Source organism: Amphiprion ocellaris, chromosome 6, assembly GCF_022539595.1.
Source record: "Amphiprion ocellaris isolate individual 3 ecotype Okinawa chromosome 6, ASM2253959v1, whole genome shotgun sequence".
Taxonomy (NCBI): domain Eukaryota; kingdom Metazoa; phylum Chordata; class Actinopteri; family Pomacentridae; genus Amphiprion; species Amphiprion ocellaris.
In genome coordinates this window covers 25,507,364-25,528,520 of record NC_072771.1, presented here as the reverse complement: position 1 = coordinate 25,528,520, position 21,157 = coordinate 25,507,364, and the positions used below count along the sequence as shown (strand labels likewise).

At 43.4% G+C, this 21,157-nt stretch overlaps 1 protein-coding gene across 4 annotated transcripts in view; it reads left to right on the top strand.

Annotated features, from left to right (window-relative positions):
* The first annotated feature begins 4,209 nt into the window (after positions 1-4,209).
* The window catches only part of ebf2 (EBF transcription factor 2), a 29,015-nt gene continuing 12,067 nt past the window's right edge, over positions 4,210-21,157 (top strand). The window contains exons 1-6 of one of the 4 annotated variants that reach the window (XM_023281110.3): positions 4,210-4,847; positions 6,673-6,829; positions 8,527-8,590; positions 10,066-10,121; positions 10,242-10,315; positions 11,765-11,833. In XM_023281110.3, coding sequence (XP_023136878.1) covers positions 4,714-4,847; positions 6,673-6,829; positions 8,527-8,590; positions 10,066-10,121; positions 10,242-10,315; positions 11,765-11,833 — 554 coding nt within the window. In that variant the 5' untranslated portion in view covers positions 4,210-4,713. The remainder of the gene's footprint in view (positions 4,848-6,672; positions 6,830-8,526; positions 8,591-10,065; positions 10,122-10,241; positions 10,316-11,764; positions 11,834-21,157) is intronic. The other 3 variants (XM_035953403.2, XM_023281122.3, XM_023281119.3) reach the window with 3 other exon arrangements.

Below are 21,157 nucleotides of genomic sequence, written 5' to 3'. Positions count from 1 at the left end.
GTTCCGACAGGCCAGAGTGCACTATGACTTGTTATACTGTAATGAATTCAAGCTAAGCTCTTCATCATCTGGCAGTGTTTCGTCATATACAGCATCACATGTTATAATAATCCTACAGGTCCCATAGTGCAGTTGCATATTATATAAATATATTTTATTTATCACTTGTCCTCTCAATTAGTCAGGCTTCACTTCAATAATTCCTCATTTAATAATAACTTTTAATTGTTTAAAATAACTCCTAAGACTCATCGTTACTAAAACAATAATCATATATAGCTGGATTTTATATATTTAGTCCAGTTTCAGGAACTTATTTCTGTGCATTCTGGTTCACTGAATACCAAGTTTCTCAATTTAATGTGTTAGACTTTCAGTTCATGCCTGACAAATCTGAACACTGTAACACCATTTTTGGTGTCATTTATATCTTTGTGGACTGGGCACTTGTATGTGCACGAAACAATAAATACAATAATAACAAACTAAGTAAATGGGACACTGAAATCACAGAAAGTGAAGGACCATAAATGCAACACCTGTGCTTTTTATGGTATCGCAAATTATGGTATCTGCAGTGAAGGTGAAAAGTTTAAAATAATGTCCCGAGCAGATGTTAAACTGCGCTGATATTATAGAACCAATTTAGCAGAAAACTCAGATGTCTCATTTCACGAAACAGACTGCAGCCTACAGTAATATGGAGCCTTCTTGTGTTATTCAGATCAGAACGGTTAAACTTCTGTCTCAGTTTTAGTACAATAATGCACCCTTTAAGTTTTTCTGTTTTCTACCTAATGTGGACCTATTTTTATCTGTGGAAGTTCCTACATTTGTTCATACTAAACACACCATAAAAGTTTCTTTGAGCTGCAGTAAAGGACTGTTTTGAATGAATCTCATTTATCTTTCTGGCAATCTGGATTTTATCAACTTGAAATTACAATTTGTTATTTTAAAGGATGAAAATTGACTTTTCTCCTTTAGCATTGTGCATCTAAAGTCCATGTTTCTTTAGTATTTTTCTGATGCAACTCAGCTGCATTTTACTTATTGTTGGATTACAGAGTAACAAAAAAGGAAAGAAATCTGATGACATAATCATGTTTTTCAGTTTTACTTTGGGGAAAGCTTACTTTCTTGTAACTCAAGTTGCAACAATGCAAACTGTTTTTAACTGATTGGAGTGCATCTAACTGGAACCAGTAGCATTATTTACACTTACTTAATTTAAATGAACTCAATTTCGCTGCATGTCAGCTATTGAAGCAATTCATTTAAGTCGATCCAACATTTTTTTTTCCCCTTAAGTGTGTTTCTTTCTTTAAGGGAACATTTAAACTCCAAATTTGCAACAGAAGACATGGGCCTTTGGAGAGTGTTTTCCAAAAGGTTTAGTAGATGATGGTTTGTGATATAAAGAAATGAGGCTAGAGGGGATCACCCGGCTTTAATTGCAGATGCCGACGCTCCCTGGGGGACCTGCATCGGTGCCTAAATAAGTAAACAAAAACGTGCGCAATATATGGCGATCGATTGGAGACGTGGTGGGTCGCATTAGCTCTGTTGTTTCCTTCACAGTGGAGAGAGGAGGGACGGGAACCAGCTGCTGCGTCTCCAGCACCCCTCACCCCCACCCACCCCTGCACACACACACACACACACACACACACACACACACACACACACACACACACACACACACACACACACACACCACGCCCCCTCCTGACCTCCGTGGACACCGTCCCATCCACACAGAGTGGCTCCGGGTGTCCCACGGGAGCAGGGGAATGCTGGAGAGGACGAGCGGCACACGATACCCCATTGTTTGGTTTAGCAGTCACCGATCCCCCCCTCTCTCCTCCCTGAAACACACGGGCTGACCGTCTCAGCGGGTTAAATTGATTAGAAAGACGTTTGTGGTTGGACTAATCCCCCATTTTCGCCCCGGCTCTCCGCTTCACCAAATTAAAAAGAGAGAGAGAGAGAGAGAAAGCCACACATTTAGACAGCAAGTCTTGCGGGTTGTGATAATCCCGCCGGAGCCCCGCGCACCTGTGGGTCTGAACAGTGGAGACGAGTCTGTGCGCAACACCACGATCAACTGCACAAATCAGAGCAAGATTTTCTATTAATTTGCACACTATTTCTACCTGTACTAAAATCCGGCAAACTTAGGCCACGCAGCAGTGCCCTTTATACGGAATGAAAGTATTGCCAGTTTGGAAGATGCGTAAAGGTGAAGTATTAACTGGAATCAGGCTTTTAAAAAGACACATTAATTAGTGTGTTTTTGGCAAACAAAACAGATATATTATTACAGCAAATTAACAAAAAGCACATGTGATTAAATGGAGTAAAAGTGCAAACTAATGAAGCTGAAAGATTTCCACATGATGATGGCATGACTGATTTCTGATGGTGGCAACTGTCCCACACATCCACGAGCAACTGCTGTGTTAAAGTTTTGTTTTTTAAAGTTTTAACTTAATCTTTTCTCTTTCTGGTTCCTTTAAGTTTACAAAGGCACCATCAGAAAAAAAAATAAATTTCCTGCACATAATGAAAAACTCCTAGTCGACTATAAATGCATTTAAACACCGAATTGGCTGCACTTTTAATGGGCCATCCAAAAGCATCAGGCTAAATCCATACAAGCGACGTACCCAAAAGAGCACATCTCAGTTTGTTTGTTTTGCACTGAACTGACTGACTGACTGACTGACTGACTGAAGGAATTCTATGAAAGTATGTGTCATCATGTATGGATTTTTCATGGTTTGGGGGTTAAGTAGAGCTGTCAGTCACGTTCGGAGAAGTGTGTGAGGGACACGGCGACAGGGCGGAGACTCGGCAGCAGGATTCCCCAAGACTGCTCTCGTAATTGGGGGAACATCTGACTTTGTCCCGCGCTGGCAGATGGTGGGTTGAGGCGGGATCCAAAGGGGGGAGATTTACATTCATTGTCCAGGCGCACGAACTCCACACAGAAACAATAGTCTCAGTAAGGGGCAAGAAAACCAGGATTGGGAGAAAAAAAAACTTTCCTTTTCAAAGCCAAACGAATGGGAGCGGAAATTAATTTTCAGTCTGGAAAAAATGCCCCAAAACATGATATATGCTGGTTTTATTGAGTCTAAACAATCCAAATCATACGCTTACAAACAATATTAAAACATTTAAAGAAAAATAGAATAAATAGTCTATAAGATGGAGAATTTGTGATTTTACATTGTTGTCTAAAATAGTAGAAAGTGTCTTTCGGTGAGCTCGGATTGTTTTATATAAACCTGAAGTCAGCAAATTATCCATATCAGCAGCAAATGAAACTTTAAAAATTCACTTTTATATCCCAGCAGAGCACTTTTCTATAGAGATCACAATAACGTTTAAAGAAACAGTTTCCTTATCGGCGTTGGTCTATTCATGGCTGATTCCAGCAGTAGTTTGCATTGGGTAACACAGTCTGTTGCATTGATTACGAACTCATTTCGGGCACTGTCAGGCTGCGGTCCAAACGCCAATCAGAGCGCAGCCTTGTCGGCTGCTGGCGGAGATTGATGGACCAACCAGACGGCCATTGTTGCGGCTGACACTGATGCGATGCGTCCTCAGCGGAATCACTGCGTTCAAAGGAGCAGACGGTGGAGCTGCTGAATGCGCGCCTGTCGAGAGCGCACTTGTGTTAAATGTTGACTTGAATGAATAGACCAAACAGGATTTGCTGTACAGGCTATTCAGGGCAGGAGCTGCGCAGCATGTAGAGCAAAAATTAAAATCTGCGCCCAAATTTGAACAAGTAGCTTAAATAAAACACAAAGACATCCAAACAATCTGAGCATTTTCAAAGCTTTTGTTAAAATTGTTCAAGAGTTCTGAGGTTGAAGAAATCGAATAATACTAATTGCACCCCCATTCCTACTTCAACACAAAGGGAACCTTTCGTTTCCATCTATAGAATAATATTTTTCCCCCTCGCAGAATTCACAGACGTGCAAAGCTGCAGCTGAAAAAGGAGCAAAATGTTGTGATTTTTTGATACCATCAACCCGGTCGAACTTTAAACGTGGAAAGTTTGCAGAGAGAGTCACCGGTTGGATGCTGAAACTGGCAGAAGTCCAAACAACGGATGCACTTTACACCAATGAGAGCATCCATTTCAACAATCGGTCCCCCATATGGCACTAAGGCCCCTCCTCCACGCTCCATCCCGGCTCAGGGTCTCATTCATGCTTCAAGACAGCAGTTCACTACAAGCTTCCTGGCCCTCGGATCAACTGTTTTGATCCGATCTGGCCTTGTGACAAAGGAAGACTTTCTTGCACACACGTATTTGAAAGAATATCCTGAGACAGACTCGCTGCGTGGAGCCGAGCAGGTGATCCGCTGCGCTCGAACTGACGCTGGAGATATGCGCCTGGACAATGCTGGCAATCAGTGGAGGGATATATTTACCGCCGTCGTTTGAACCTTAAGTCTGTGTGGATTTTTTTGTTTTTATTAAGACGCCTTCTGCAGCATTAAACACCCTCATTTCCCCCCTGAAAGCTCTGCGAAGGCTCAGTGTTTTTTCTGCGGCGCTCTGGATGAGCGCAGCGCGTTGAAGTGGACCTTCTGTTGTTTGCCAAAGTGCTTAAACTGTCCAGCTCAGTATCTTTTTTCCCCCCTCAAGTTAAAAAAAGTGCACCACACGAACAGGACAGGGCTTAAATGTTCGGGATCCAGGAGCACCTCATACGAGAAGTGAGCGGATTAAAAGAAAGAAGTCTCGGAGAGGAGATGGATCCAGTCCGGTCGTGGGTGCGTAATGTCGGGGTTGTGGACGCGAACGTCGCGGCGCAAAGGTACAGTACAAACCCAGCTGATGTGCTGACATTACTTTCTCAGCAGCTTTTCATCGGGTGCGCTCAGGCTTGTCAGCAGCTTGACAGAATTTATTTTAACGATCAGTACGATGACATCTATATAATATAGTTTATAAAGCATGAATGTTGAACAGCAGAACAGGCGTCCTTTCAGAAAAAAGAGCAGCAAACTACTTGTTGCAAAATATGACACGAGTCCCCCATAAAACCCGTTGCCCCCAAACTCATAAAATGCTTTTAATTATGATGAGGAAGCAACATTTGACGTTTTCTTTATGATGTTTATACTAATAAAATGTGAACAGAAGGTGAGTCTGTTACCCAAAAGTAAAAGTGATAATTATTATTTCCCAGAGTCAGAAATAAGAAGAATTTGATTAGAGAATTTTCACACATGGTTAACTTTATTATTATTATCATTATTGTTTTACATCAGCTTGGATAAATCCCCAAACCTAGATGTGGCTGAAGTTAAATATGTATTTTTTTCCGGGCCAGCAGTTTCAGATGATGCAGCTAATAAAAAAAAAAAACCTTTCATCCTCTCAGGTCTTAAACCTTGAAATTACGATTTTTCATCAACTAAAATAGTGTTTTTTTTCCCTTCTACTGTTCAGTCACACTTCAACTAACAGACTGTTCGCCACATTCTCCTAAATTTTCAATTAACCTCCTCACATTTTTTATGTCTTCACCACACACACTTCTCATAGTCCAAACTAACTGAATCCAAAGTTGAGAGACAGTTATAAAATCGCAGTGTCATTTTTAAACAAAAAAGCAGGCAAAAAGTTAAATAGTATAAGCACAAATTAGAAGACACTACATGAAAGTACAGGCTGGTCATCAATAGCGATTATTAGTTAATTAAATATTTTATTGAGCGTTAACATTCAATTTAAAACACACTGCTGCATTTTATTAAAAAAAAAATCTTCATGGGAAAAATTACTGCGGCCCTTTTTTGTTCTCACAGGAACGTTTCCGGCTGACAAGACAATATTTAAAACACAGAATCCTAAAGTTTGAGTGCTGAGAAGATATAAAATAGGCCATTTTGCAGCCGAAGTTAAATTTGCAGAAATCCTGTGCAGGCTTTTGTTGTACAAAACTGCAGATTGGTTAATCTTTTCTGCACGGATTTAAGATAGAAATCCAACGTGCCTGGATCTTTTGTTTTTTTAATAGTTAAATAATCAATGGTCTATTGTCTTTTTTTTTTTTTTTTAAAGCAACATGCTCCACCATTAGCCCAAGAAAAATCCTTGATTCTGTTTTTTCAAAGTTTCAAACTTTCAACAAGTTTTGCTCTTTATGATTTTTTTCCTATTTGGGATAATATTAGATTTTTTTCCAGTTCAAATTAGGTTCTAATTGACAGATAAAATAGAAGGTAAATTATCTCAAATTTTTGTTACTTGTGACTGTGTGGATAAACATAAGGCCTAAAAGAATTGTTATTTTTAATTTTTAATTTTGCAACAATTGAGAGATTAACATGCTTTGAAAAAAGATTTAAAAATTAAACAACTGCCTTCTTTAAACCAAACATATTTCAAATGCATATTTCAGGTAGTTTTCATAATGTACTGCGAGTATAAAGAGAAGTGACTGGTCTTTAGTTAGTTTGATTAATATTTGTTTGAGCCATTATTCCAACCACAGTAGATTACATACATTGTTGGATGGTAATTTAATTTTTTAAAGTCTTTATATTAAATTGTATAAATTGTTCTATTGCACACAAGTATTGTGATAGTAATGATGTTAAATGTGAGCTGACTGTTTCCTGTTGTGTCTGCAGTGGAGTAGCTCTGTCTAGAGCTCATTTTGAGAAGCAGCCGCCCTCAAATCTCCGCAAGTCCAACTTCTTCCACTTTGTCCTGGCGCTCTATGACAGACATGGCCAACCTGTGGAGGTGGAGAGGACTGCGTTTGTGGACTTTGTTGAGCACGACAAGGTGTGTGATGTCTGTCTTTGTGGTTATTTGAGGACGTTATGAATTCATCAGTTAATCATTGCATCAGGGGAACTTTTAACCCTTCAAACTCTAAATCTAAATCAATATTGTCTCAAAACGACCAACAGCATCAGAAGGTGTTAGTAATATAGAGCGTTTCAGCTGTAACCAGGTGCTCAACTTAATCTTCCCCATCCCCAGTAAAGCCAAGCATATCGAACAGCTGACGGCTACATGTTTACACAAGCTTTACCCTCAATGAGCTGATGATGTGGGATTGAAAAAGAATATCTAATGACTAATTAGCAGCTTGCCTCATTAGGAGGACATCACTACTTTTTAAAATGCAAATTATGCTTGCTCCTGTTAAGTTATACAGTGAACTAATCATCAAAGTCTCTTTTCCTTCATGCCCCTCTCCCATCCTCGAAAATACTGCTGTGGGGGGAGCTGGATTCCTCAGGTTGGACAAGACCAAAATAAGGAAGGGTGCAGTGTGGAGACAGAGTTAGAAAGAGGCTGCCTGGAGTGAACCTCATGCCCGGTGTTGATGGATGCTTTTGCCTTGTGGTGAGGGGAGCGAGAATCTCCTTAGCTGGCAACAGCTTTACCCCAAGAGAAAGACAAGGGGACACAGTCCTGTCAGCTGAAGTTCAGGCTGCAGCTTTAGGAGTTTTGTTAGTGAGGAAGGTGGCAGTGCTAATGCCAGGCTTGAAAGCTGTCAGTGTGCTCCCCTTTGTGCCACACAGGCCAGCGCAGACTAATATGATGGCAGTGGAGAAGTTCATTTTCTGCATGGTTACCCTGGCATCTGTTTTTGCTTTGTAATTATGCAGAAGGTAGCGACGGTGGCATGGTGAAATAAATGCTCCTCTGTGTGCATTTGCAAAACTTATGGAGCCAGGCATCCATCCATCTCCTTGTGTCTCAGTCTCACGTTAAGTTTTGAGCCTGTTACCTTCCAACTTTATCCACGCGCATCTTAATTTCCCCGCTTCTTCTTCCCTCCTCGTAACTGTCTCTCTTTTTCTCCACTTTCTCTACTCCCCCCGACTTCCCTGTTCTCTCTCCTCCTCTCTTGTGCTCATCTCTGTGATGCCAGCCTCCTGGGTTATTGGACCAGAGAGCATTCCTCTGAGACCACTTAGAAAGACCAGTAGAGGTAGAAGGAGGAGAAAGAAAGAGGGGGAACAAGAGACAGAGAGGGGGAACGAAGGAAGAAGTGCGAGGCTAGTGGAGAGCCTGGGGGAAGGAGGGATAGCGGAAAGGAAGTTTTTCTGTCAAGGTCGACTGCTACTCAGTCTCACACACAGTACTTTCCACTCGTTGGAACACACTTTGCACACACACACAGACACACATGCACATATAACCATTCCTGCTACCTCACTGCAGAAAGGAGCGCTGCATTTGATATTAGCTTTTTAAGCGTTTGTATCGGAGATGATGGTTCAACCCTCCATAAAGAACATCCGAGTCAAGGTTAAGTGTTCAGCTTATGAGCACAACGCAGAGTCCCACATGAGCTTAGAGCCGACAACTCTCTGATCTCCATGCTGCTCCATGGGAAGGGCGAGCAGCAGGATTAGGAGAGACTCGCTGTGCTTAACGCTGTGTTCTGATGCCCAGCTGTAGTTCTCTCTGTGTTTAACTGCATGCCCTGCATCTGTCTGTGTGTCTGTCCTCTCTTTTCCAAGGAGCAGACGGGAGAAAAGACCAACAACGGCACCCACTACAAGCTTCAGCTCCTCTACAGCAACGGTGAGCAGCTTGTGGGTTGGTTCTTTGCCCTCATTTAGGCACCATGCAGAGAAAAAAGTTAGAAGTCACTCACCTTTCCACTTACCTCGCCTTCCTCCCCGCCTCTTCTCTCCTCTCTAAGCTCATAAATGACCTTCAGCTCATTGTCTAATCACTTGGTTTGTACAGTTTTATGTTCATTTTTTTTTTTTTTGCGAGCAGCCACTTCTGGGCACACTGGGGTACATGTTGCCATCCCCTTCCCAACCCCTCCTCATCCTCCCAGCTCCTCCAACCCCCCATGGTGCTTCCACATCAGATCAGGGGATACACAGAGAAATTTGGTTCCCATGAGCCACTGCTGCCCCTATACTCTGCCATCGCAGTGGCACCCATGGGAGAGAAGATAAAAGCCGTGTTCCAGAGCAACCCCCTCACACACACACACACACACACACACACACACACACACACACACACACACACACACACACACACACACACACACACACACACACACACATACGTACATACAAGCACACCAAAAGCACTTCCTCTACATCCCCTCCTCTCATCCCCTTCCCCCAAGCAATATCAAAGGCATCTCAATCGAGACTTTGATGAGAGGAACACATTTTAAAAGCGATACTCTCCAAAGTCTCCATAAGAAAAAAAAAATCCGTGGGCAATGCGCTCTTCTCTCAAGAAGCAATTCATTACATGTTGTTTCCTTCTCTTATGTGATTTACAGAGGAGGGTTTAAAGCATCCAGAGGTTCAGGTGTTTACTTGATCACAGGAAAGTGAGAAAAGATGCTCAAAAAAGATCTTTTCTCTTCAATTAAATCTCTCCACAGACTGATCGGTTCTTATTTTAGTGTATAGCACAACCTCATGTCAGTTAACTAAACTTGGGACTGATTTACAAGTTAACACTGAGACAACCACAAAAATAAACAGCTTGACAAATCATGAGAATGTTGTTGTAAATTGTGGCCTCAAAACAGAACATGACTAATAATCATCAAACATCAAATAGCTCCCAATCCCCTCAGAAACCATCAGAGAGAAAATGTGAACTGCATGCCAATGTTGTTCGTCTATGTTGGCTGGACAGAGATCAGTGTGTTGTCTGAGAGCGTGTCCAGAGTTTGAGAAAGAAAATGATTTATATCACAAATCGTTTCATTTTATTTTGAGAACCCACTGTGAAATGTAAGTTTTTATAGACTGAACAGAGCAGGTTAGAGAGTTTAAGAACTCAATTTGACAGATTGGTTATAGAGTATCTTAAAAATAATGTCAACTAAGTAAGCCTTGTTTTCCTGTTGTTCAGTGATAAACTACTTTATCTGCACTATAAAATGTTACATTTAACGAAAGAACAAGGGCAGCAGATTTCAGTTTACTTGGAAAACTTTTTCTGCTAATTAAAATCTTTTTCTTGCCTAAAATAAGTTTTTAAAGCTATGGAAATCCTCCAATTTCTCATGACAGGTGTTCGTACAGAGCAAGATCTTTACGCACGACTCATCGACTCCGTCACTAAACAGGTTAGTAAACTTCCCTTAAGTCTGCTTGTTGGGGATTCCACTTTCAGCTGTATAAACAGGAGTTTATTTATCCTGCATGAAACTGAATATGTCCCGTTGCCCCTTATTTTCTCCCCTCAGCCCATATCGTATGAGGGACAAAACAAGAATCCAGAAATGTGCAGAGTTCTGCTCACACACGAGGTTATGTGCAGGTGAGTGGTAACACACACACAACTCAGTGAAACCTTCACCCACAGGGACAAAATCCAAATATCCATTACTCTCCTTCACTCTGTTTTGTCTCAGACAGCTTGAAATGTGGTTTGGGGATGACGCTTGGGGCATGAGTTTTTTGAGAATTAGTCTGTTATTGAACTGTAAGTCGGGCCTGTCTGTCATCATCCTTGTTACAGTGGTAACCCCCTGCTGCTGTCTGCTGTAACGCAACATGTCCCTGGGCCAGCTCTGGTTTCTTCTTGGAGTTCCTCTCTTTCTGGCCTGGGGTTTCGCAGCCAACCCTCAACTGACAGCCCCAGACAGTTTCGGGGAATAAGCTGCCTTTTGCTCTTCAAAATACAACTTCAGCACTTATGTTTGGCCGGGGCACCATGTATGAACTTTGTCAAGATGTGATGACAAGTGCAACAGAAGTGCAGCCAGTGGCAGCGAGTTGTTTCAAAAGCAGACCAAGATTAGCAAATATAGTCATGGCTTCGGAACCAAAGAGTTTTTTGGGTGAATAAAGAAAGTAGGTGATCAGAGGGATGGAGAAGAACATGAAGAGAGTGATGTGGAAGTGGGGCAGTGACCCAGGATTGGAGGGCAGTAGGGGGAAGGATAGGGGGCTGGGACACAGGGAGAGGGGCTAAGACGGAGTGGGTTTTGCCATTGTGTAGCCAGCAGATGCCCGAATGTGACTCACAGCTGGCTAATAACAGAGCCGAAGAGGCAGAGGGCAAGCGTCACAGCTGGGGAGTGAGGCCGTCTGACAGGGGGGCGGAGGGGGGCAGGGCAGGGCCAAGCTGGGACACGAGAGGGGTGAGGCGAGGTGTAGGGGTGGCAGATGGTTAGGGGTGGGGGCACTTTTGTTATGCAGTGAAGGGGACTTTGGGGAAGGGGTGGGGGGTGGCCAGCAGGCTCCTCGGACAGGACTGCTGACGAATGGAAGGATGTTGTGGGACGGTGTGTGCGTGTGCGCGCGTGTGTGTGTGTGTGTGTGTGTGTGTGTGTGTGTGTGTGTGTGTGTGTGTGTGTGTGTGTGTGTGTGTGTGTGTGTGTGTGTGTGTGTGTGTGTGTGTGTGTGTGTGTGTGTGTGCGCGCGTGCGTGTGTGGTGAGTCTGCGTGGGGGTTGAGTTTGATTTCAAAATCAATGTGACAGATTGCCTGGCTGGCTTTTCACTTTTGAATGGTCTCTCACTGTTTGTAGGGTGTGTTGTTGTACCTTTTCTTCCTCTTTTATTCTTTTGTCCATTCTTCCCCTCCCCTTTCATGCCTCCTTTGTGTGTTCCTGGATCTTGGCCGACTGCGAGGCAGAGTGGCCTGAGTCTGTGGCTGTGGATGGGCCAGACAAACCATGACTCCTCCTGTTTAATTTGTTTTTTTTCTTTTCTTCCCCCAACACTGACTTTTCCTCTTTTCTGTTTCTTTAACCGCCCACTCAGTCGCTGTTGTGAGAAGAAAAGTTGTGGCAATCGAAACGAGACGCCCTCTGATCCAGTCATCATCGACAGGTAATGAGATCAAACCATGTCCCACACGGTGTCCATCACCTCCAATAAGCACGTCTCTGCACTCCATGTTCAGGCTGACCCTTCGTTGTGAGCACACATCCACATGTTCACACTCAGTGACACAGCGAGATTATGGCTTGATGTGAAGTTTCTTGTGGTGGGATCTCACCAATCAGGCGTTGCATTTACAGATGCTAAAAATAGTGTCAACAGAAAGAAAAGTAGTTATATACAGAGTAGAAGCTCCTACTGCAGTGTATGTATGGGTTTGATGTATTTCTATTGTATTATATATGTTTACATATAAGATTTATTTGTGCATTTACACATAAATATGAAAAACACAGTGAAAAATGTTCATAGTTGTCAGCTTATCCACCATGCCGGTTAACACTGCCCCAATCCAAGCAGGCTGAACTGTACAGTGCATTGTCCATGTCTGTCTCCCATGTGTTCCTCTCTGTTTATCTGTTGATCTATCTTCAGCCTGCTGGGATCTGTTTCAATTTGGTCACTCATTTCAACATTGCACCTGAAGCCTGAAGAAAGCATAGATTTCCTTTTTATCAGAAGCATGTGGAGCATTCATACCACCAGGCAGGCGCACATATGTAGTAAATGTTCACCCTGACAGTCAGTTACCAGGCTTAAAGGCAGATGACCACCCCTGTAATCAGCGTGTGCGAGAGCTTTCACGTCCAGGAGAGTTTGGAGGTCTCGCACTGTCTGCCTGGCATTAACCAGTGTGATGAATGCTCATAAGCAGACCGTATGTGAAATACTTTCTCTGTGATCTCATAGATGCAACCTTCATCACCTCTTCCTCCCTCACTCCCTCGTCTTCCTTCTCTCCTTCGCTACACAATTGTCTGTCTAGAAAACACTCACTTCATATACGTCAAGGACCCTTTTCTTTCCCCTCCTCAGTTCAAGCTGGCTGGCTGTTGACAGTGTGTCTCAAAGGATCTCAGCTGAAGATAGTTTTCATATAACGGAAAAATCGGGCTGTTGTCTTTTGAATTTTCCCAGAATACCTTAGAGCAGCTGCTTTTCCCATTTACTGTAGCGTATTACTCCCACATTAACCCCCTCTGCAGCCTTTTTCATACATCCTCCTAACATGGCTAAAGCTCTTCGAAATTTGTTCGTGAGTTCCTTGGTGTGCTGGTGGGGGAAAAACAATCTATATGTGTTTGTGACTCCTTGTGTGTGTGTATGTGTGAGTGTGTGCAGGCCGCTGTGCAGCTCTGAGGACTGATTTAAATGGAATCATTGACCTACTGTACTCTCTAATCACACTGGGCATATCCCGTCCTGATGGGGGCTTCTCCCTCTTGACTGGCCTGCAAAATCCTCTCCTGAGGGAGTCTCCTATTAGCAGCCAGTTAATTTCTGATAAGCCAATGGAATTTTGCGTGGCCCCGTGCCCTTTTATCCCACTTCTTGGGTACTTTTCACTGTATGTGCTCTGAAAAAGAGAGAAAATAAAGACACTGACAGACCAAGCTGTGGGTGCATGTTCACAGCATGCATGCATTGTTTGCGTGCTGACAAACGGTGCATATTTTCATTCGTGTGGGGATCCTTGCACGTTTGCTTATGTATGTATATGGATGTATGTGCGATTCTCTATGTGTCTCTGTGACCCCTATACTGACCTTTTTCCCTAGACACTGTTTGGTTCCTAAATTATTCATGTGTGTGTGTCTCTCTTTGGTGGTGTGTGTGTGTGTGTGTGTGTGTGTGTGTGTGTGTGTGTGTGTGTGTGTGTGTGTGTGTGTGTGTGTGTGTGGAGGAGACGGTCTGTTTCTGTGGCTCCAGTAATCAGCCTCCTGCTCCCAGCCCCAACACCTGTTCTCCAATTAACATGCAGCGTGCTGGGGCCCACTCTCTCCTATCGCCCAGCCACTACCCTTTTTCTTTTCTCTTTATTCTCTCACTCTCACCCCTCTCTGCTGCCTTCCTCCCAGCTTGTATCTGTACTTCTGCACACTCCCCTCTCGCTGTCTCCGTTTGCTCTCACATGCTCCTACTGTGCACTTACCATTTTCACTCCCTGTTGCCTAATTCCCCTTCTCCTCTTCTTTTTCCTTCATGTTGCCATCTCCTTCCCCACCAGCACTACCACCACCACCCCCCTCCTTCCCTTTAGCCTGTCTAATTTTGCCATAATTAGGCAGTGTCATTAGGACACCTACCCAAGCACAAGGGAGTTTGCAATTCCCCAAACGGCCCAAACCCCCTCTTTTCTAATCTCCTTTCCATATTGTTTCAGTTTTCTCTCCCCCTTCTCCTGCTGCTGCTGCTGCACCCCCTCCATCTCCTCTTCTCCCTAATCCTGATTTGAGTGAAAGGAGAGAGAGGAGATCACAGCTGATCCATAGGGAGGGGTGAAGGGACAGAGGGTGGAGGGACTGAGGGATGGAGAGGGCAAGAGCAGCTCGCTGACAAAGAGATGACTCAAGTTGCTTATGGGAGAGAATTATCTAATGCCCCACTGCCTGCTGTGCCTAATAGTTTTACAATTGTCTAATCATAACATTGGTGAAGTGTTGCGCTCGCAGACCTAATGTGGCTTCACTGTTTGCAGAATGTCATTTGTCTTTGACTGATGGACTGACTTGTTCACTGATTGGTTAGATGATTGATCAATAGAAAGATAGACAGATCGATGTCTCTGGCCTCATCACCATAACTGTGGCTCTTCAAAGTCGCACAGTCGATGTCTTCCCTTGTTCTTTATTCTTGATGAAAGCATTTAGGTGAACCTTCTATTTGTGCATGATAGGATTAGTGTTTGCTTCATCAAGGCATTTATAAAGTTAAAAAAGACAAAAAATTACTATTTTCGGCTACTTAAAAATGAGAATTCACCATTTTTCTCTCACCTTTGGGTTCTAATTCCAAAAAAAATAAGAATAACCAACCCCATGTACACCATCATACTGGTGTTTTATTCTTCATTGCTTTCACTCTGTGAAACTCATCTACTTTAAGAAATTCTCGATATAAGCCCAGGCAGATCTGTTAATGGTGGCATTATTGCCATACTGACCTCTGACCTCGGAGAAACTATATTGGTTCTGGGCCAAAGCTGGCCTCACTATTTATGAGCAAACCATGGGGTTTACAATGGAGACAAGCAGATGTCAGTATTAGTATTAGACTGTGTGGTTTGGATGGGAGGGGTCAGCGCTTAGTGTGAGTGTGTGCTTTTATATTTGGCTAAGAAGCTGAGATCAATAGTTGGTCATATAGAGTGTGTGGAGGGATGCATCGCCAGGCAAGAGCCTTGTGAGAGCAGTGGGGTGATCAATGGCAAGCACTATCTCACTAATTGATCATGTTTCCAAGAGGGGTCTTTTTTTTAACAAGCCGGTGCTCAGAGAAAAGAAGAATGATCAATAAGAATTTTCCAATATGGTCAATATGGCTCTTCCCTCCCCCAGAATCAAAATGAGCTCACAAAGACTCTAACATACTCATGTATATATCATTTTGAATACTGGAAAAACAGCAAAAAAAATCCATCTGGAACAACCAGCCCTCAGTACTTTTGTGATTTCTTTACTTCCATTTTTGCGCTCTGAGTTTATGTTTTTACTAATTAAACAATGATTAGTTGTCCTGGGAGATGACTTCAGATGCTTGGCTCCAAGAAGAATCCATTACACTTAATCTTCAGTTGTGGTTTGTATTGATCCGTTTGTAGTCTTGTTTCTGGTTATGTACATGTACCACAGGTTTGTTTTCAACTAGTCAGAGCAGCGTTTTGTTGTATTTCTTGCTAATCAATGTGCAGAAGATTGTTTCAGTTTCAGAGCAACTATACAATTTTCCAGTTTAATAAATATTGTAGCAGTTATTAGTTGTTAATTCTTTATGCTGATGTGAATTGTCCTATTTTCCTGTGAAAATACAACGTTAAGCGCAAACATACGTGCACACTGGGTGTCAGATTTTCCGTGCAGTTAAACTGTATATCCTTTTTCTTAATGGAATAACACTTTATGGAGAGTCTGACAATAAACTGTTCAGATATCATTTGTTGCTGTATGTGCATGTCTGGCCTCTGCTTCTGCAACATATCAGAGCGCCAATGTGACCATCTGTTTTGATGTTAGTCTTTCCACCTGCTCGTGCTTGCCTTTCAGAAACTAATTAAAAAAAACACAACACAATGATGCAGACCGCTACCCTCTCTGCTTCCTGCAGGGCATCGGCATCTACCTGTTCTCACTGCAGGCCGTAGAGTTTCTCTTTGTCCTGTTAATGGTAGGGAACGCCTGCCTCCTCATTCTTCAGCTTCAACCAAAAAGAAAATAAAAAGCCGCAAGTCTTTGGGAAAAGAACCTCAAACTATCAGCCAAAGAATAAATGCAGTAACATTTTTTGGACCGTGTCAGGGGTCGAATTCCTCCCCTTTCCCAGATGCATACTCAAGTTCTGTAGCCAAGTCACCCTGTTAGGTCGTCATATATGCACTTGAGAGTTTTATGTGTGAGACAACAATGTCATTTTAGGAGACTGTTTCTCATACTCCCAGTATAAGTTTCTGCTTTACCGTAGTTGTAAAGTGAAACCCATAACTCTCTCTGTGGATACTGGTATGCTGTACTGTACTTGTACTGCTGTTACCTTTTCTGTCACATTATTTTAAGATGACCTTTCCGAAGGTTAGTCAAGAGCTGAAAATCATACGGTGCAGTTGGAGGGTGATTTTTGACTTACACATTTCAGAAAACACAACTCAGTTTCACATTCTCAGTATGATCTCACATCTGTTTTTGCACAGAATAATACCAGTCCAGTCAAGTTGCTCAACCAGTCTAATTAGGTGTGATCAAGCACCTTCAAGATTGCACTTTCTTGTACACCAATACGCTTCTTTGTGCATCTGCCATCTATAGGACACTCCCTGGATGTCCCATTCTCTCACTGCAACTAAGACTACTTTGCAGGGGGTAGTGGCCTGAGTTAAATCAGGTACGGTTTTTGTTTTTTACAGACACAGTCTTGGAGCTCACTGTATTTCATCTTGAAACAAATAATCAGTAAGCCTCTTCCGTAACTGACTGCAAAATGGTCTTTTAACTTATGAGGATGATTTTCCTCCTCTGCTGTCCAACTTACAGAGTTGGAAGAGATGTGTGCAGCTGCAGCTGATGGAGAAGTTTTTACAAACTAAGACAGACCTATCTTCAACTAATGTTGTTGCTACTAGAGCTAGTTAAGTAGATGACTGGAATTTTTAGGTAAGAAAAGTTAGAGCAAAGGCCCAAATCAAGCATTTTATTTCACTGCCTATCTTTATTTACTCAGGACAAACAGGCAAGGCATTTATGAGTTTTTTATGTGAGCAACAATGAACAATGAGCTGTCCTGATATAAGAACATAATGGACAAAATGGAGTTAAAAACCATTACTCTGGTTGTGTGGCCAGTTTGCTTGGCGGTGTAAGTTTTATCAAGTGTAGTTAAGACGTAGAATAACATGAACTATGTTGCTATGGTTACCTAGGCTTCTAGTATACCCTGCTCAATATGTTTGAGGTATCCAGTCAGAAAATTTGAATCTATTTTAGGTTGTGTAAGCAAACTCTGCTTTACAGCTGCTGTTTGAATTCAGGTAGAGTAGGTGGTTTGCACTCACAATCATTCACCGGTGCAGATATTAATATGCATGCATAAATTACCTGCCCGTCACGCGTGCATACATGTGCAGAGACAAAATCAGACACTGTGCCTCCCTCAGTCCACTGTCACAGGTCCCTCCCTGGTGGGCTAGCACTGTCCAGTCCCTCCAGACCCCCTGTCAGTGAGCCCCTCAGGCAGGGGACCAGGCAGCGTGGCGACAGGGCCCTAAGGCTCTGGTGCACACCGCCTCACACAGCCGAGCGGCACACAGGCTGGACCACTGAGCAGCTGGCACAGGACCATGGGGATGGCTCCTCCCTTGGGGCAATGCAAGCAGGAGAATGACACGAAGACAGACAGGGAGAGACGATGCAATGTCTAGAATATCAAATTCACTGACAGGTACTGCTTCAAACAGCAAGAGCATCACTCGGACTCAGACTGGTGAAAATGAGTTCAGGGACCTTTGGAAAGGCTCGAGCTTTCTCCGATGCGGTCTCATGTGAACCGGGAAGAGCCTGGACTCCAGTGTGCACAGGAAGTGTATAATGAGTGGTAGGTTATGGGCCGAGTTTGTGTTTGGTCACCTTTGCTCCGCTTTGGCCAGCGTCGCCTGTTGTGGCTTGAACCCCACCATAAGGAGTAGGGCCGGTTTGTTTTCTTAGAGAGCCTACAGAGGGGGCAGTAGGAAACAGAGAGCAGTGGAGAAATGTTTTGACAGGAAATGGGAATGAACTATCAATGGGCTAATGTGGAGGAACAGCGGGGGCACTTTTAGAGTGGGTGGGATGCACAGAGGATGGAGGGGGGAATTAGAAGTTTGGAGTTGCTGCTCAATGGCACTTTGAAAGCCCTCGTGCTCCCACAGTTGATGGGGGCCAACCCTTCCATTTGTCTGACCACTAATAGGGTTCACCTTTGGTTGAGCAGTGAAGAGATTAAGGAGGGGCACTCAGAGGATCAGAAGGGGGCAGATTAGTGTGATTTAGAGGTACTTCAGATCAGGAGCAAGTGTGGTTATGCGTGTGTGACTTGGATTTAGTTGTCTGTGGGTTTGCTTTACATGTAAAATTCCTGCAGTTGCCATTTATTTTGTAAAATGATCTTGTATCAGTGCAATCAGGATCTTGTGTGTGGGTGGGTGTGGAGTCAGAGGGCAGTTAGCAGTGGTATTTAGGAACAAGGGCTGTTTTCTTTGGCTGGATGCTGCTGCTGGGGGTGGAGCTATGAGGCTGTGTGTGTGTATCTGGGTTTGGTCAAACTCCACTGTTAAGATCTTAAATTTCACTAATGACTTAACAATGCCCCCTGGTGCTGGGCCGGCCCCACAAGCCACCTTGTTTTTTTGTTTGTCTGTTTATCTGGGATCTAGACAGCCTGGTATGTTTTTTCTCAGGAGTTGGATTTGTTCTGGAATTCCCCACTTTTCACTTTGTGAAAACATTTCTAGGCACTAATATTTACACATCTGCTGCATTTGTTAAATAAAATTTGATTAAGTATCCCTGTTGGCTTGAGCTTAATGCAACAGCTACTTTTCCTGTGGGCCACGGAAAAAGCAGGCAGGCAAGGATGTTGTCAAGAAACATTTTTAGTACAAATGATCTACACTTTAAAAAGCTTTTATGGGTACTTTTATTATCCCAGACTAACAGAGAAATAAATAGGATAGACTTCTGTACTAAACTGCCACATATAGAGTAAAGCAGAAATCATTGCTGACTCTTTAGTGTTTATGCAACAGATGTCGTGTTTTTCTTATCATGAGCAAAAAATATGAGGAAAACAGTCAGAGCAGTTTAACGATTGTATTGCCACTGCAATCCTTGGGATGTGTGTGTAGTGTTTGTGTGTAATGGTCCTGATGAATCTGTCAGGGTTGAGGGCAGGGGGTGATGTGACTGCTGACAGCCTCCCAGCAGGCCTGCTGAGAGCCCCAACCGGCTGTGTGCCCTCCCTGCAGCCCCCCAACCACCCGGCTCCCCTTCTCGTCTCGCAGTCCTCGGCTCCCACACATTTGCTGTGTATTAGCCACGGACAGTAAATTACAGCACCCTGGACCTCTGAGTGATTCCGTTCCCATCTCTTCACACGTTCCTCCTCTTCTCTTTCCCTTCAGCACCATTATCCAGCTCACCTTCTCTGCGTCTGTCTATCTCCCTCGTTTTCTCTCGTTTTGATCTGTTTTCCTCCCTCTGTCTGTCATATTCGTCCTGGCTCTTCGACTCCCTCAACCCTGTCAGATTTCTCTCCCCTGTCTGTCTTTCTCTCACTTCTGTTATACTTCTCATCCTCCATTCTTCTATTGTGTCACGCTACACAGCGTTCCCTCCCTTACACATCCCCTCCACTCCCCCTTTACTTTCTTACAAGCAGGTCCCTGTTGTCTAGGCTTCACAGGTTTCTTCGCAGCTTCTCTCTCTCTCTTGTCCTGCTTCCTATTCCTCTCTCTCGCCCTCTCCCTCTTTGCCTCCCCCCTCCTTCCCTCTCTTTCTGGAAACAGATGTTGTTTGTCAGATCTTATCATTACTGGCTAATTAAGAAGACATCTCTTCTCCTTCTGTTGTTGCTTCTCTTTCCTCTCCTCTCCCTCTTGGTGGCATCCATCCCAGATTCATTGTTCTTCTTGAAGAAAGGTTTGGGTCAAGCTTTGATGCATACAAGTTATTGGTAAATCTGATTAGCGGCTGATTGATTGAAAGAGGATTGAAAAGGTAAGGTTAGCTTTGGTGTATTGCAGATGACCTTCTGGTATCTATTCAGCTGTGGAGGGTGCTCCGTGTCTCCATCTGACAGTTATGAGAGTATATTTTGAATCCTCGTCCCTCAGGACACACCAAGCATGCTGGGAGAGGTCAGACCACTGATGGGACTTCTATTCCCTGTCCTGGTTGTGAATTCATGTTCTCTAGACTCTGAATATCTATCCATATCCATCTATTTGGCAGGCTGACCGCAGTCCCATGTGGCCAAGCTCTGTATGCAATCTATATTTTGGTTAAGCTTGGGAGACTGAAACATTAATTTATTTTAAATTGTTGAAATGCACATTTAGCAGCTGGTTAGAGGTTATGCAGTAAAACACTTTTTGCACCCAGGAGGAACCTCGTCGAAACGCTGGAGTGCCTCTCGCGTACTCTTCCCGACGTTCCACTTTCCTCCTCTCAGCCCTCCTTCCCTCTCAGCTCTGCCGTGCCACAGTCACTTTTGCAGTGGCAAGCCTGAAGGTTTTACAGCGCTACCAAGCTCTATAAATCAGCACTGCTGGTTAAAATGTTTGGCTTTGTCACAGTTCTCAAGTTTAGTGGCGGGGTGGGTTTGGGCTGAGGTTGCAGGGGTGAAACCAGCCTGGGAGGCAATGGAGAGGAGGCCAAAAGGAACACAGCCAATCAACAAATGTATAAAGAGCTGAACTTCCTCATGTTCCCACTGTCTGCTTGAAACTAGAGCTGGTGAGGATTTACTCTCTCATTCTGTCAGTACTGACCAATAAGAGAGGCAATGTGTGTGTTTACTAATTAGTGCAACATAAACATGCTTTTCTAGATTTTTTTGTTTAGCTAAAGAAGCCAATTATGCATTTTGTCTACAAAAAACCCCAACTATACAACACTTTTGCATCAATAAAATACAATTTAAAATAGGCCCAAAATTTAATACGTAAATATCAGAGAAAAGGATAGGAAT